Consider the following 15686-nt stretch of genomic DNA (forward strand, 5'->3'; position numbering starts at 1 on the left):
GGCTTTCCTGGCCTGTATGGTGATACCTGGCTGATTATATTTGGATAACTTAATGCAGTGTAAATGGTACCCTTGGTGCTGTTTACACTACCTTATAATTATTCAGAGGAGGAGGACAAGAGTGATGTAGATTCACATCACTTGACTCAGGGAAGTAGATATCTGCTCTCCAAACATTCAGAATGCAAATAGTTCTTTCTAGAAGGTATGCTCAGAATTCTGCGGAGGGTTATTTTAAGTGATTGACAGGTTATTACTCGCTTAATAACCTACATACTCATATCAGCATCACTTGAACAGATAGTTTAAGAGAATAGGGCCTGGTAGAACTCATGCGGAATAATGAAGTATAAGATGTTGTTTGTATAACATGCAGCGTACTTTCTGATAGTCATCCAGATCACTCTGGGCCGACCAAGTCATGAAATTTCAAATAGGAGCCTAGTGTGCACAGTTGAAAAATTGCCTGATTTAGCCTTTCAACTTGGAATACGCATGTAGTTTTAGTTGAAAGGAGTGCTGTGTGACAGGTTTTATGACCATTAGATGTCACTGTAATTCTACTTATGTGTACACTCACAAATGATGTTGCAGTTGGATGAGGTCTGTAAGAATGATGTGAGCAGTTGAAGGCATCACGCCTCTGACATGCCTTTGTGGTCAGTGACTCTAATGAAACAGCACAAATCATACTTACTGTCTAATTTTTTTATATTGCACTGGCTAAGGAGCACTCTAAGGTTCATGAAGTCCATGTTAGGAAGCCTTAAATTTTTTTGACAGGTGTTTTATTGAGTTATTTTAGTCACATCTGTCAGGAATTCATTTTTAAATGACACATGTGGCTAAAGTGGGTTCCTGACATATCTTCCAGTTTAAATATGATTTTAAATACCATGTTGTAAAACCTCAGACTTGTTTACTGTGTTTAAGTCTACACTGTTGGCTAGATTCAGTGTCTTTCCTTATTGTGAATACATAAGATTGATTGCTATTATTTGGAAAAACACTTTTCAATTTGGCATTTATTTCTTCAATTGCTATTATATTATTATAGCAGGTGGCACTTAACAACTGCTTGTTGTTAAGCATAAAACTATAATGAGTATAACAGACTGGTACTGATATAGGAATTGACAGATAGCTCCATGGAAAAGACTGGAAAATCCAAAAACCAACTAAAAGAAATTTCACAGAATAACAAAATTTTGACATCTCAGATAAGTGGGGGAAAGAATGAAGTAGCCAGAAAATGTTGGGCCTCTTGCGAAAACATTTGGGAAAATCAAATTTAAATTCTTAGTCTTCATTCCAAAATAAATTCTCTATAGGTTAAATGTGATAATGTAAAAAAATTTTCTTAAATGTAGGTCAGTAGTTTCATAATCTTGGGGAGAAGGGCATGCCCTTAGAAAGGGCATGCCTTTGAGGCCAGAAGCCATAAAGCTGGGAGAAATGATAGATTTGACCACATAGAGTTAAACGAGAGGCAATAAACTGTGAAAAAATATTTGTAGCATATATGACAAAGAAAAAGTTATTAGCCTGACTTTATAAAGAGGTCTTATATAATTAGTATAAAAAGGAGACATAAATTCTACTAATAGAAGAAATAGCTAACATAAAAAAATAGTTCAGCCTTATTAGAAATGAGAGAAATGCACATGAAAATAGATACTATTTTATGTAGTTTTCTACTCTAGTGGTTAAGAATTAGAGGCTGGAGTCAGAGTGATTGGGTCCACAGCTTGACTCTGCCACTTACTGTCTGGGTGACCTTCCACGAGCAGTGATTATAAGACTAGCAGACGTGAAGAACAGTGGTAGTATCTGAGGGAGTGTTAGGAAATGAATGTTCTCTCGTACTATTGTTCGGAAGCTGTATTACCTCTAACTTTGTGTAGGTCAGTTTGACCAGTAAGACTTTCTCAAACTTGATTTTCTGTCATATCTATTACCAAGCCAACAGAAGTGCTTCCTCAACTCTGTGACTACCCCCAGGTTGTGATATGCCTTCTGAGGTGTTCTCTCTCACCTTCTCTGTTTGGGATTCATTGATGTAGAGCTTTGTTTATTGAATGGAAATAGACTATATTGTGTGATACGATTATTATTTTAAAATGTATGTGTTTACATGTCTGTATATGTATATGGAGAAAAGATCATATGCTAAAATTATAGAAATGGTTTCTCTCTGGGTGGTGGCATTGCCAGTAATTAATCTTTTTCCCTTTATTCTCCACATTATCTAATTGTTCTTATATTGATAATTTAAACTTTTTTCTACTCTTTACGTGTATTACTTGTAAAGTGAGGACCCAATTTTAAGGAATACACTCCTAAATTTGGAGAAAATTGGTTTGAATGAAGGCTCCACATTTTGCTTGCTTTGTGACCTGGAAGCCATTTAGCCTCTCTGAACTTCTACTTTGATTTCTGTAAAACAAAACGGAAATAATTAAACCTATTTCAGAGGGTTGTCATGGGTCGAATAAAAGAATGTGTATGAAAGCATCTAGAGCAATGCATGTAAAGGCCCTCAAAAATACTTAGTTTATTTGGAAGCCATTTTGGAGAAAGCAATTGGCAAATGTTTTGAATTTGTTAAAACATTAAGTTGTTGGTTTAATTGTTATTAATTTCAGACTTAAGTAACGAACCACCTATAAAGGTGTAAATCAAATCCCTCTTTTTGTCATTCTTGTTTTAAGGCCATAGGTCTTAGATCAGCATCAGATCCTTTTTGTGGGTTCTCCACTGGCTTCAGGGTGGTGCTTCACACTGCTCTCCTGCCACGGCAAGCCTGCAGCCCTGCCTGAGGGTGACTTTGGTCCCTGTGGGGAGTGATCCCCTCTCCTGCATGTGCCCCTTTGTTGCCTAGAGCAGTGCAAAAAATTCTAAGCGCAAGTAGATGGTAAAAGTGATACTTGAAGTGTGTGATTTTTCTAGGGAATTTTCCCTCCCTTGGTGCCATGCCTGCTTAGGGTTTTAAGAGGTTTAAGAGAAAAATTCTAAGTCATCACTCTCCCCTTTTACCACTTGATCTTGCGGTAGAGCTGTCACTCTGCTATATCACAGCCAATTGCCATGGGAATAAAGCCAATGTAGCAAATGTATCATGAGGACTTTTCTGTAAAAACCATGAAAGGAAAAGAAAGACTGTGAGGGGGGAAATTAGGGGAACAAACTGGTTTGAAGATTTCTTTTCTCACCGAGAAATCCTCTGGCCTTTTATCTACCTTGCAGATCCCAATTGTATATTCTGCCTACGCTTGACGTCCAGGGAAGTTTTTGCTTGTGGATTTAGTTCTAAAATACATAAATAAAAAGATTTGCTTTGTGGAAGGAAGAAGAAGGCCTTACCTAGAATTATTATTTATAATTTAAAGATTTTCATCTTGTTATTAACAATTGTGGTTTTATGGACTAATTCCCCTAAGTAATAAATTTGTGTGTTAAATATTTGGGGGGTTATATTTTATCTCTTTCATTTCGCTACATTCTACTGCTGCTATCTTTTGAATCTTCTCTGGTTTAGGAAAGAAACTGGGGTAGGGTAACTCTTCTAAAGTCAGTTCTGTTTTATTGGAAATATTTTAAAACAAGATACAGGCGGCCAAACCATAAGTGCCCATCTGTGGGAAGAGTTTGCATCAAGCCAGATCTTGTAATAATTCCCACACTCCCTTGTGGTTTGTTTTCATCTGGTGTGTCACTCCTCTTGTGTCATCTTGTGTCACTTGTTGTGTCATCTTGTGTGTCACTCCTGTTGTCTGCCCACAACCAGTACCCAGTCTTTGTGCCTAGCACCTCGGGGTGATCTTGGAGAAGCAGCTCATATTATAGGATTCCTTGGCTCCCACTTCTTTATCAGGATCATATTTGATTTGTGTTTCCTGAAGGTTTGGGTCCCTTTCCCATTCTCTTTTTGGTAGTAATATCTTGGGGCATACATGCTTTTCTCCTTTGACAGCGCGTTAAACTAGCTGTTCACGTTAACATCATAACAGCGATGGTCTGGTACTCAATTAAGTAGGTGGTGGGACCAGGGAATTTGAGATCCCAGAGCAAGAGGGTCAGAAGGAACCTCCCAGACATGTTTCTTCCCTTTTTGCCCTCCCCTCGCTGTTGTGGAAATCCCAGTGTCCAGTCTATCAAAGGTCAGATTCATTTTACTATTTTGTTTTCTTCAAACTAGTTTGAAATCTTCTCTGCCGGCTTGAAAACAGATGCTCAAGCAGCTACGAAATAAAAGACACAGTAGCTTAGAACTATCTGTTGGATTGTTGACCTCCCTTGGTGAAAAGTTAAAAATATAACTCAGCAGAGAGCATGGTTTTGAATGATTTGTAGATTAGGATTTTGTGAAACTTGAAAGGATGGGGTATAGTCCTGGACCAGGGGAGAGGGTGAAACTTTGTCCTTTTGGTCTCAAATTGCTGCAGAAATCACACCTGGCCCTTTACGGTTTTTTTGTTTCTGTTTTTGTTTTTGCCAATAATCTGCAGTTATTTTCACATTACAGCCCGCCCGATGATAGTCTGCCCTGATCATTAATTACCTGTACTGCAGTCAGGATGCATGTCTCAGTCTCTTTCCTCAGATGACAGTTGCTGTGCTGCGCACGACTTTGGTACTGACTAGTACAAGCCTAGGGATTTAGAAACTATACACTAAATCCTTGTTGGTAGGCGAGTTTTTTGAAATAAGTTAGTTGAGGAGTTTAAGTACATTGCACTTAATTTTTCTTGAGATTTTACATTTAAAATTGGTTTTTCTTGGGCTTCCCTGGTGGCGCAGTGGTTGGGAGTCCACCTGCCAATGCAGGGGACACGGGTTTGTGCCCCAGTCCGGGAGGATCCCGCATGCCGCGGCCGCGGGGCGGCTGGGCCCGTGAGCCCATGGCCGCTGAGCCTGCACGTCTGGAGCCTGTGCTCCGCAATGGGAGAGGCCACCACAGTGAGAGGCCCGCGTAGCCCCCCCGCCCAAAAAAAATACAACTGTGAATAAGACAGACAAGATTGTTGACCAATGAAAATGTAACAATTTAATTAAAGAGTAGTTGTAAAAAAAAAAAAAATTGGTTTTTCTTATATTTAAAAAATTTGAAGTCATTATTTTCCTGTTCAAGGTGTATATATGTGTATTTTATAATGGAAACTTTATAAAACTCTTAATTATTAATTTCATATCCAACATGTGATGTCCTAGCTTGCGTTCATTTTATTAAACTTGGAAGTCAGTATTAAAATGAACCACAGATGTATTTGGAGAGTTCTTACTTGAGTTCATTTGATAGTAAGACAAAGGGATGAGCTGGAGTGTATTTATTGGATTTGAGAATGCACATTCATTTCAGATTCACGTGCCAAAGCACTGTGCACCTGAGTGCACTGCCGCCTGCAGCACATTTAATTTAAAATCAGGTGCCCTAGGGGACCGGCATGTGGCAAACTTCCCGAGGGTTCTTCTGGAGCCATTTTAAATAGAATTTGGGAAGCAGGAATTTAAGGGATAATGGTGGAAAGGGTGGTATGTAGAGGTTTTGAAAGTCGTTCGTTATTTGTTTTCATTTTAATTGGCAAGTAAATTTGCAGTCTAAATACGTGAAATCATTCAAACATTTTCAACAGAGTTCTATAGATTAAAAAAAAACATTATATTCGATTTCTGTTTGAGGACCACATTACTAAAGTTTAAAATCCATTTTATGTCTTTCTTTTGAATGTTCAGAGCAACTAACTCTTAATTTGTGTGTTATTCTCCAATTTGCTAAGGGTGAAAAATTTTATCAGCCTGGACCATTTGAGTTTTTAACCCACTTGTCAATCTAGTTTTCCTGAAAAAATTCATTCATCTGAAAATAAAATCTTTACCTAGATGATCTCATTTTGAGTCTGTATTATATGTATTATGTAGATAATGGATTGATCTGTAAGTTAACTAGAACGAAGAGAACCTATGTGTCGAAACAAAAATGCTTTATCAGTTCTTTCTTTTTATCCGCTTAATTCTAAATCTGTTATTGGTGACCTGAAGAGCCATACGATATATTAGTTTCTCAGAAGGGGTACAGAGATAAATGTCAACTGCAGTAAGTAAAATTGTAATGACAGTTAGTGTGTATTGAGCAAAGTGCTGTGTGGGCAAAGCACGATGTAAAGTTCTGTATGTAAATAGCACATCATGGATGAAACCTTGCATTGTGATTATTAAGAACAGGGGGCTTTTACTCATTCTCCATTAGGAGGAGGATATTAGAATCACTTGCAAATTATGTAGTGTACCTTTGGGCTTGCTTCTCTTTAAACAAGGAAACCCCAGGAGCTTTTTATATGAAGGATAGATCTCAAAATATCTTCTCTTTAAATGTTGAATTTTTTGAAGCCCCTTGATTCCAAGTGTAGAGCTCTTAGCCATTCTTTTAAATGCTATTTTCTTGTAAAATTTCACTGCACATTAACTTACTGTTTGCCCAGGGTGCATTTGTTTACAGCCCCTCTCATTGATTCCCAGCTTCTTTCTTCTGTGTCTCCCCATCCCCTACACCCTCCACGCACATCCAGGCTTATTGTGACAAGAGCTTGTAATCTGATTTTTATCAAGATTAATCTTCATCTAATCTTGAAGATACAGTAGGACTGGAATGAGGATCTGAGACTATGGGTGATTTTATTTTCCTCTTTCAGTATTTCTGTATTTTCTGTAAAGAACATGGTAATTTAGGTTTGAGAAACATTAAATTTGGTATTCTTAAAACCAGCAAAAAACATTTTTAATGAAATGTCATGCTAAGTTCTTTAATTTCGTTCTTCTGTGATAAATTCTAATGAGATGAGAGCTGTAAACTAGGAGACCAGTGGTAATCCTTGGCATCCTTCCTTATTATCCTATTTATTTAGCTTGAAGAGTTTTACTTGTCAGTTTTAGGAGGATATGTTAATTGTGTGATCAGTATTCCTTACAAATAATCTTGTCTGTTTTCTTGTCAAGATTCTGAAGGCCCTTTTGCTCTTTCTGTAAAAGCTAAGCAGACTGTATTAACTTCTGGTTTAATTTAAAAAACAAATGTGGAACTTGTTGGCGTGACGCCTTAAAGAATCGCATGTTTAATAATTGGAAGGCTTTCCATCAGGTTTGTCTCCAGTCTGAATTAATAATGTTGCTGACTTATTGTTTTAGAAGACAGAGTCCTTGACCTGTTAAGTTGAAAGAATTGTGACTGCTCTGAACCTTTGTGGGTCCTTTAGCTGTGCCATATCCCCTGTGAATAATTAGAGGTATTTGAAGGTATTGCAGTAGAAGCCAATTTGTGTCTTTCACTTTGCATATTGTTGAAGCCTCATGAATTAATCATAAGCAGGCAAAATATTAACTTCTTCAGACACATATTTTGATGGGTCATGAGGGAGAATGTAAAGTGATCTGTAAAATATTCTACTGATCCTCTAAGTATTAAATTATTATACCTACAGGCCAATTTCAGAGGGGGGAAAAAGTGTTTTCCTCCTTCTTCAGTAACTGAGTAGCAAATTTGAAAAAAATAAAGGCTTATTATTTCTAGGACTTGTTAAGTGGACTATAAATGAGCAATTTTATGATTTCCTGAAAACCAGATTCATGTGTTAATTCTTGTTTTTAATGTTTTTGGTTATTTTTCTTTTAAATCAGTTGAATTCTGGAGTCTTATAACTACAACTTATACTTCTTGTTGATTTTGTGAAATGTGAAACCAAACAAGTAATTCACCTTTCTCACTTTAGGCAACTAAAGCACTGAATCAAAGAAATGGATTTCCATACTTGTTTAAAATCTACTTTTACATTCAATTTTTTTTCCCATTTTCTGTTTTTCTTTTTTTTCAGCCAATGAAACTGAAATTGCATTCTTCTGTGAAGAGGACTATAAGAACTACAAAGCTAATCCCCTTTCATCCTGGTGAAAACTTCACAGGGCTTCCTTTTTGCATACTTATATTAAGCTCTTTATTCCACTAGTGAGTTTTTTTAATTGACAAATAAACTTAAAAAAATTAATCCCAAGCTCTGCCATTTGAGGTAAAATCTGTGGTGTGTTCTCTTTTCTGCAGGTCTTATTTTTTTCTTTCTTGTTGTAAAATAATATATTTATTTATGGGGATTTTTTGGACATGCGATTTTTTTAAGTGAAAGAAATAGTTATTCAAAAATCACCATGGAGTGTTGGTTCTTTAGTTATAATTTGTTTTTATGAAATTAGAGGTCATTTTGGTGACTTGCATGTTGGGTTCTTTAAAAAGATTATAAGACTTAAAGGTCATTCTGTTTATTTTGTGCTTTCTCCATATTTTCTAATTAGACCCCTGTTACTATCTTTGGCTAGCAGGGATTGTAAGAGTCTCTTATGACCATGAATGCCATCTTTTCACTTACCATGTTACACACCACCACACATGAAATTGAATTGGGTATATTTTAGGGAGGTTTTCTGATGTTAGAGGGCTTTTCTTTCTTTTCGTATTAAGTCCACACAAATAACATTGCTGAAATGTTTTTTTCTCAGCTGTGTTTCCTGACTTCAGGAGCAAACTATAATAGAATCAAACTCATTTATTTGGAGAGAGAAGATAGCAGGATGATTGCACTTCTGGAAGAAAATTGTTCATTGAGGACAAGTCTAAGTCATGGATGATACATTCTTTCAAAATAACATAATACTTTAATGACGGACTACCAGCACCCGAAGAGTAGTGAATTCAAGGGGGCCTTTCAGCCAGCATGCATCTAATCGGAACTCTGAGAGAGGTTAGTTGGCTCTAGAATTACTCCTTAAAGCCTTAAAACCGCTAGAAGGGCAAATTGGTTTCATTGTGGTATAGGCTAATCTAAGAAAACCTATTCTGCTTAAAAAATCAAACTTGACAGTCTGGTTAACATAACCAGAAGATGCGTTGCTTTGTTTCAAGACAAAGCACTTGGAGTAGGGGAAGATAGGGCAGAAGGTGTGTTGAGCTCGGCCTTACAAGCTATGCTGAGGAGTTGGAAACTTTATCTAGTAGGTAGTTGGGAGCCAGTGAGAAGATTTAAGCAGATAAATTACATGACTAGATTTGTATTGTAGAACGTAAGCTTTGGCAGCAATGTCCAGATGGCAGAAAGACTAGAGGACAGTTGTCGTAGACCAGAGGAAGATTGGAAGGACTTACCTGGGACTGGACAGAGGGGAATGGAGAAGAGGAGACCTTGTTGACGTAGTGCTAACATCTGGTCATGCATTAGACGGCAGGCATTGGGTTAGGTACCTACATGTGTTACTTAATGTTTTACCACGACTCTCTAGTCTTGATAGTATCCTATCTATCTATGGCTGAGGACATTGGGGCCCAGAGAGGTACGGTAACTTACCCAAGGCAATGCAGTCATTTGCACTGGGAGTGGAGCCAGGTCTTTCTTAAATTCCTGACCTTGCCTGTTTCGTCCTGTGGCCTCCCAGGAGAGGTATGAGGTATGAGGGTCTTTGGGACTAGGTGAATGGCTGGTGTGGAAGGTGTAGGAGGCGGAGTGGAGACATCAGTGGTTCTTCCTGGAGCGAGTGACTGGATTGATGATGACAGCACCAACCCACATAGGGAATTTGGTACCAGACGGGGAGCAGGGGAGAACAGACCCCACTGGAGGGGTTTGCAAACATGCAGTGCACACACACTCTGTTTCTGTCGTAAGAAAAATGAAGCATACCTTTACCTGTATGTTTTCTTGTTAACAAATAATGCAAAAAGAGGTACATATGTCTAATCCTTTGTTTTGGTGTGTATTTGCTTTCCTTATTAGAAAGTTACATATAGGCTTTTTTCACTTGTCAACACAGATGTAAAAATCAGAAACTAAAATACATTACGACTAAAAAGGGCTTTTAACCAAGAGTGAAAGATTGGTTCAAAACATAGAAAACTTATCAGTGTACATAATTCTCAAAAGACATAAAGAAGAAAGAAATCGTGCTATCTCAGTGTTGCCCCCAAAAAAGCATGTGATGATGGGCAACCCCATGCGTGAATAGAAATAGAATAGAACAGAATCCCCTTCACCTGGTGAAGGTGACCCACAGAAAACCTACTAATGGAGAAGTGCTTAAGCAAACCTATTAGATGAATAGGACAGGGAGGACACTGTTACCAGTACTATTCATAATTGTTCTGTCTCATTGTAGCCAGTGCAATAAGAAAAGAAAAATAGTGAGAACCACAGACATTGGAAAGGAGACTACACATTCATTTGCAGACAGTATGATTGCAAGAGAATCAACTGACAAGTTATAAGAACTAATAAGAGACTTTATGAGTGCCTGATAATGAACTTAAAATGTGCACAAAAGCTATAAAATGTTAACTAGAGGATATAAAAGACCTAAATAGAGAGATACTGCATGTTCATAGATGGAAGCTTTGATGTAGTAAAGATGCCGATCTATACCTAATCTGTACTTCAGTGCAACCTCAATCAAAATCCCAGGATTTTTACTGGGATTTGACAAACTGATTTTAAGGTTCATTTGGAAAAGCAAATTTATAAGAATACCCAAGATCAATTTGGAAAAACAAAAAGGAGGGGGGATTGCCAGCAGATGTCAAAATATATTTTAAAGCTGTAGTAATTAAAACATCTTGGTTGTGATACAGAAGTAGACCAAAAAATCAATGAATAGAAACTGACTGCTGTGTATGGAAACTTAGTATATAATAAAGGTAGTATTTGTAATCAGTGAAGAAAGATGGATATTTATCCCCTGCCTAGGCATTAAAAAAATGATTAAGGACCCTACCTCCTACCATTCACTAAAATTTCAGATGGATTAAATAAGCATGAAAAACAAGATGATGAATTTATTAGAAAAAAAATGGATTATTTTTATGACCTTGGGGGTAGAGATGGCCTTCTTAAAACACAAAATGTGTAAGTGCCATAATTTGCTGAGTTTGATGTATCTATATGAGAAACTAGATTCCCCCTCCCCCCAGAAAAATTATAAACGGGTTGAAAGGCCAGTAAAGACTGGGAAAAACTACTTGCACTTACAGGGTAGACAGAGGATTCGTTTCCAGAATATATGAAGAGCTCTTACAAGTCAGTGAGAAAAGGACGAACCTGCAACAGAAAAATGGACACATTTTGTAAAGAAGAAATTTATTAAAAAAAAAAAAGGAAACATATATGGCCTATAAAAATGTGAAAAGATGCACATCCTGTTATTCAAGGAAATTAAAACAACAACAGAGTATCATTTCCATTCATCAAGATGGCAAAAAGTAAAGGGTTTGATAACAAGTATTGGCAGTGATGTGTGCCTACGCTGCCAGTGGGAGTATAAAGTCATGTGCAATCACTTGGTCAAACAATTTGATGTGCTACCTATTGAAATAACAAATGTACGTCTTCTATTGACCCCGCAGTTCCACTTCTTAAAATTTGTCCCAAAGAAACCCTCTCGTGCCTGCAGGAGGAGGCATTTATAAGGGAATTCACTGCAGTGTTATTTATAGTAGAAAAGCACTGTAAACAACCTAAATGTTGTCAGTAGAGAGTATCTAAATGACGTTTGGTATATCTATACTCTGGGTTACTACTTAATCTAAAACAATGGGGGACATTCATATTACTTACTGACATGGGACAATCTTTGAGACATTTTAAGGGATAAAATTGCAGAGACTCATAAACTGATGTCGTTTGTTTAAAAAAGGCACAAAATGATAATATATATAAAATGTGTATATGTAATACGTGTGTGTATGTGAATATACACATTGTATACACATATATACATATACACAAAAGAATATACACCAAATTGATAACATCGATTACCTCTGGGGAGGGGCCTAGAATTGGGAGGTGAAGGTGGTAAAAGCCTGTATCTGTATATTTAAGGAGAATGTATTTGTGTTAAGAATTAGTAAAAACTAATGCATGTGTAGAAATTAAAAGAAGCAGGAAAAAAAACCAATCAGGCAATTGCCATTAATATTTTGGCATATTCCATCTAGGTTATTTTTTCTATGTATTTTTTTAATGTGTCTGATCTTTTGAGTGTGTTTTAAGTTATACAAGTAATATTTGCTTGTTAAAAACAACTCAGGTAAAAAGTAAATCTCCCCTTCAAAGGTCACTTTTTTGCATAACTTGGTGTTTATACTTTAGGAGCTTTTTTGTGTGTGCACATATCATTATTTAAATGTACATTTTAAAGCATTATCATTTGATTATTTTAAAATATCATTCTGTTATCTATAGAAGTCTCATTTTCTCTTTGAATCATCATTGTATACCAGATACTGCATGTGTTTTATCCATTATTCAAGTCCTCGAGTTGGGTAGAGGTGTGAGTAGCCCCATCTGTGAAGTGGCGATGATGATGCCCACCTCACAGAGTCTTGGGGATCAAGTGAGACACCGCCTACATGGGACTTAGTAGGCAGGGCCTGGCATGAGATAAGTGCTCGTCAAATGTCTTAGGATACTCACTATGAGAAGTGCAGCAGCATCAACTTCAATGTGGAGCCAAAACCCCTGATGCTCTCAGATATTAAGCCACTTGCCCAAGGCCTAAAATCTAGAAAATCAAAGAACGTTCTGCCACTCACTAAAAACAAGGGGTGTCGGGCACTTGGAGAAACATGGTATGAAGGTTGTCAACCACGGGCCGAGACTGTGTCCAATTTTTATTGATTGTCACCCCTTCTCCAAGCATTTTGCCATTCTCAGTTGAACTTACTTTCTCTTCTTGTGCCAAAGGAACATACAGGCCCTAGCCCCACTTAATAATCACCTAGTTTTATGGGAATCTGAGGAGCTTTTGGCCACAGCAAAGGTGTCTCATTCCCTTCTCTTTCTGCCTGTTCCAGATGCATGCAGGAGAGGCGGTGACGCTCCTGCCTGTGCGGGACACTCAGAGAGATGGCCTGGCCTGGGCCCCTTGGGAAAACTGCTGCTCACTGCTGAGGAGGGGAGGCGAGGGGAGAGTGAGGCTTTCCCACTTCCTGCATGTGGCGGCAGGGGCTGGAGGAGCCTGAGGTTGCTGAGCTACATCTCTAGAGCACAGAGAAGTCCAAGTATGACGGTGTCCAAGGATCCAGACTCTGGTCCTCTTTTCTTCGCTGTGTGGGCACACGTGTGTTGGGGGAGGGGCTCTGATGATTGGTTACAGCTTGCTTCCCTTCATTTGACCCTTAAAACGCTCTCATGGTTAATCAGATTAGCAAAGGTAACTGAAGTACGTGGCATAGTTTCTTACTTGGTTTGAGGTGAACATTTTGGACTCCACTGTCGTGAGGGGTGGGGGGGTCTTGGGTGTCTGTGGCCCTGGAAAGTACCCATCTCTCATGTTGAACCCCCAGCATGAAGCTCATGGTCACTATCGACCTTTTCCCTCTGCACCTCCAGTATTTATGGGAAGTGAGGACGTGGTGGAGGAGAGCACGGCTTTTGTCATTTCCCTCCATCAAAGGAGGTGTGTTTATTCAATGAATCGGACCTGAGACCAGTTCCCCCATCCCCAGGTGTGCATTTTGGGTTATAATACTAACACTGATTTTGGACAATGGCCTTTGGAGACTCATTTTTTGGTTCTTAGTGAGAGGATCATATAATGTATAATGATTTAAAAGAAACATACGGGGCTTCCCTGGTGGTCCAGTGGTTGAGACTCTGCGCTCCCACTGCCAGGGGCACAGGTTCGATCCCTGGTTGGCATAGTTCCTTTTAAAGGAACTTCTCTAGGCGGGAAACACAAGAGAAGAAAAAGACCTATAAAAACAAACCCAAAACAGGGACTTCTCTGTAGCAGTCCAGTGGTTAAGACTTCACCTTCCAATGCAGGGGGTGGGTTCAGTCCCTGGTTGGGGAGCTAGTATCCCCCATGCCTTGTGGCCAAAAAACATAAAATGGAAGCAGCACTGTAAGAAGTTCAATAAAGACTTTAAAAGTGATCCACATAAAAAAATCTTAAAAAAAAACAAACCCAAAACAATTAAGAAAGTGGCAGTAGGAACATACATATCAATAGTTACCTTAAATGTAAATGGATTAAATGCTCCAACCAACAGACACAGACTGGCTGAATGGATACAAAAACAAGACCCGTGTATATGCTGTCTACAAGAGACCACTTCAGACCTAGGGACACATACAGACTAAGAGTGAGGGGATGGAAAAAGATATTCCACACAAATGGAAATCAAAAGAAAGCTGGAGTAGCAATACTCATATCAGACCAAAAAAAAAAAAAACCAACCAGACTTTAACGACTGTTCCAAGAGACAAGCACACTACATGATGATCAATGGATCAATCCAAGAAGAAAACATAACAATTGTAAATATATATGCACCCAACATAGGTGCATCTCAATATACAAGGTAAATGTTAAGCCATAAAAGGGGAAATTGACAGTAACACAGTAATAGTGGGGGCTTTAACACCCCACTTACACCAGACAGAAAATTAAGGGAACACAAGCCTTAAATAACACATTAGACCAGATAGACTTAACTGATACTTAATGGACATTCCATCCGAAAGCAGCAGAATACACTTTCTTCTCCAGTGCACATGGAGCATTCTCCAAGATAGATCACAACTTGGGTCACAAATCAAGCCTAGGTAAATTTAAGAAAATTGAAATCATATTAAGCATCTTTTCCAACCACAATGCTATGAGATTAGAAATCAATTACAGGAAAAATGTAAAAACACAAACGCATGGAACAATATGTTACTAAATAATCAATGGATCACTGAAAAAATCAAAGAGGAAATTAAGCAATACCTAGAGAAAAGTGACAATGAAAACACAACAATCCAAAACCTATGGGACACAGCAAAAGCAGTTCTAAGAGCAAAGTTTATAGCAATACAATCCTACCTCAAGAAACAAGAAAAATCTCAACCTATCCTTACACCTAAAGCAACTAGAGAGAGAAGAACCACCAAAGCCCAAAGCTAGTAGAAGGAAAGAAATTGTAAAAGAGCAGAAATAAATGAAATAGAGACGAAGAAAATAGCAAAGATCAATGAAACTAAAAGCTGGTTCTTTGAGAAGATAAACAAAATTGATAAACCTTTAGCCAGACTCATCAAGAAAAAAAGGGAGAGGATTCAAATCAATAAAATTAGAAATGAAAAAGGAGAAGTTACAGTGGACACCACAGAAATGCAAAGAATCATAAGAGATTACTACAAGCAACTTTACACCAATAAAATGGACAACCTAGAAGAAATGGACAAATTCTTTGAAAGATGCAACCTTCCAAGACTGAGCCAGGAAGAAATAGAAAATATGAACAGCTCAGTCACAAGTACTGAAATTGAAACTGTGATTAAAAAATCTTCCAACAGGGACCTCCCTGGTGGTGCAGGGAGGTTAAGAATCTGCCTGCCAATGCAGGGGACATGGGTTCGATCCCTGGTCCAGGAAGATCCCACATGCCACTGAGCAACTAAGGCCATGTGCCACAACTACTGAGTCCACATGCCACACTACTGAAGGCCATGTACCCTAGAGCCCATGCGCCACAACTACTGAGCCCGTGTGCTGCAACTACTGAAGCCCACGTGCATAGAGCCCGTGCTCCACGGCAAGAGAATCCACTGCAATGAGAAAGCCTGTGCACAGCAGTGAAGAGTAGCCCCGACTCACCACAACTAGAGCAA

General features: G+C 38.3%; 2 protein-coding genes across 10 annotated transcripts in view; one reads left to right on the forward strand and one right to left on the reverse strand.

The window, feature by feature from the left end:
- The window catches only part of LOC308621248 (UPF0538 protein C2orf76 homolog), an 89199-nt gene extending 81163 nt beyond the window's left edge, over positions 1-8036 (forward strand). For 7 of the 8 annotated variants that reach the window (XM_081241561.1, XM_081241562.1, XM_081241564.1 and 4 more), the window contains one exon: positions 3247-4777. In XM_081241561.1, the coding sequence (XP_081097687.1) occupies positions 3247-3326 (80 nt within the window). In that variant the 3' untranslated portion in view covers positions 3327-4777. Of the gene's footprint in view, positions 1-3246; positions 4778-7865 lie in introns of those variants that run through there. The other variant, XM_081241568.1, reaches the window with a different exon arrangement.
- STEAP3 (STEAP3 metalloreductase) overlaps positions 1-15686 on the reverse strand; it is a 103653-nt gene that overhangs the window by 17373 nt on the left and 70594 nt on the right. The window contains exon 5 of one of the 2 annotated variants that reach the window (XM_081241556.1): positions 11055-11123. In XM_081241556.1, coding sequence (XP_081097682.1) covers positions 11097-11123 — 27 coding nt within the window. In that variant the 3' untranslated portion in view covers positions 11055-11096. Of the gene's footprint in view, positions 1-10994; positions 11124-15686 lie in introns of those variants that run through there. The other variant, XM_081241555.1, reaches the window with a different exon arrangement.

This window comes from Mesoplodon bidens (assembly GCF_964165515.1).
Source record: "Mesoplodon bidens genome assembly, chromosome: 8".
In the NCBI taxonomy this organism is placed as follows: Eukaryota; Metazoa; Chordata; class Mammalia; order Artiodactyla; family Ziphiidae; genus Mesoplodon; species Mesoplodon bidens.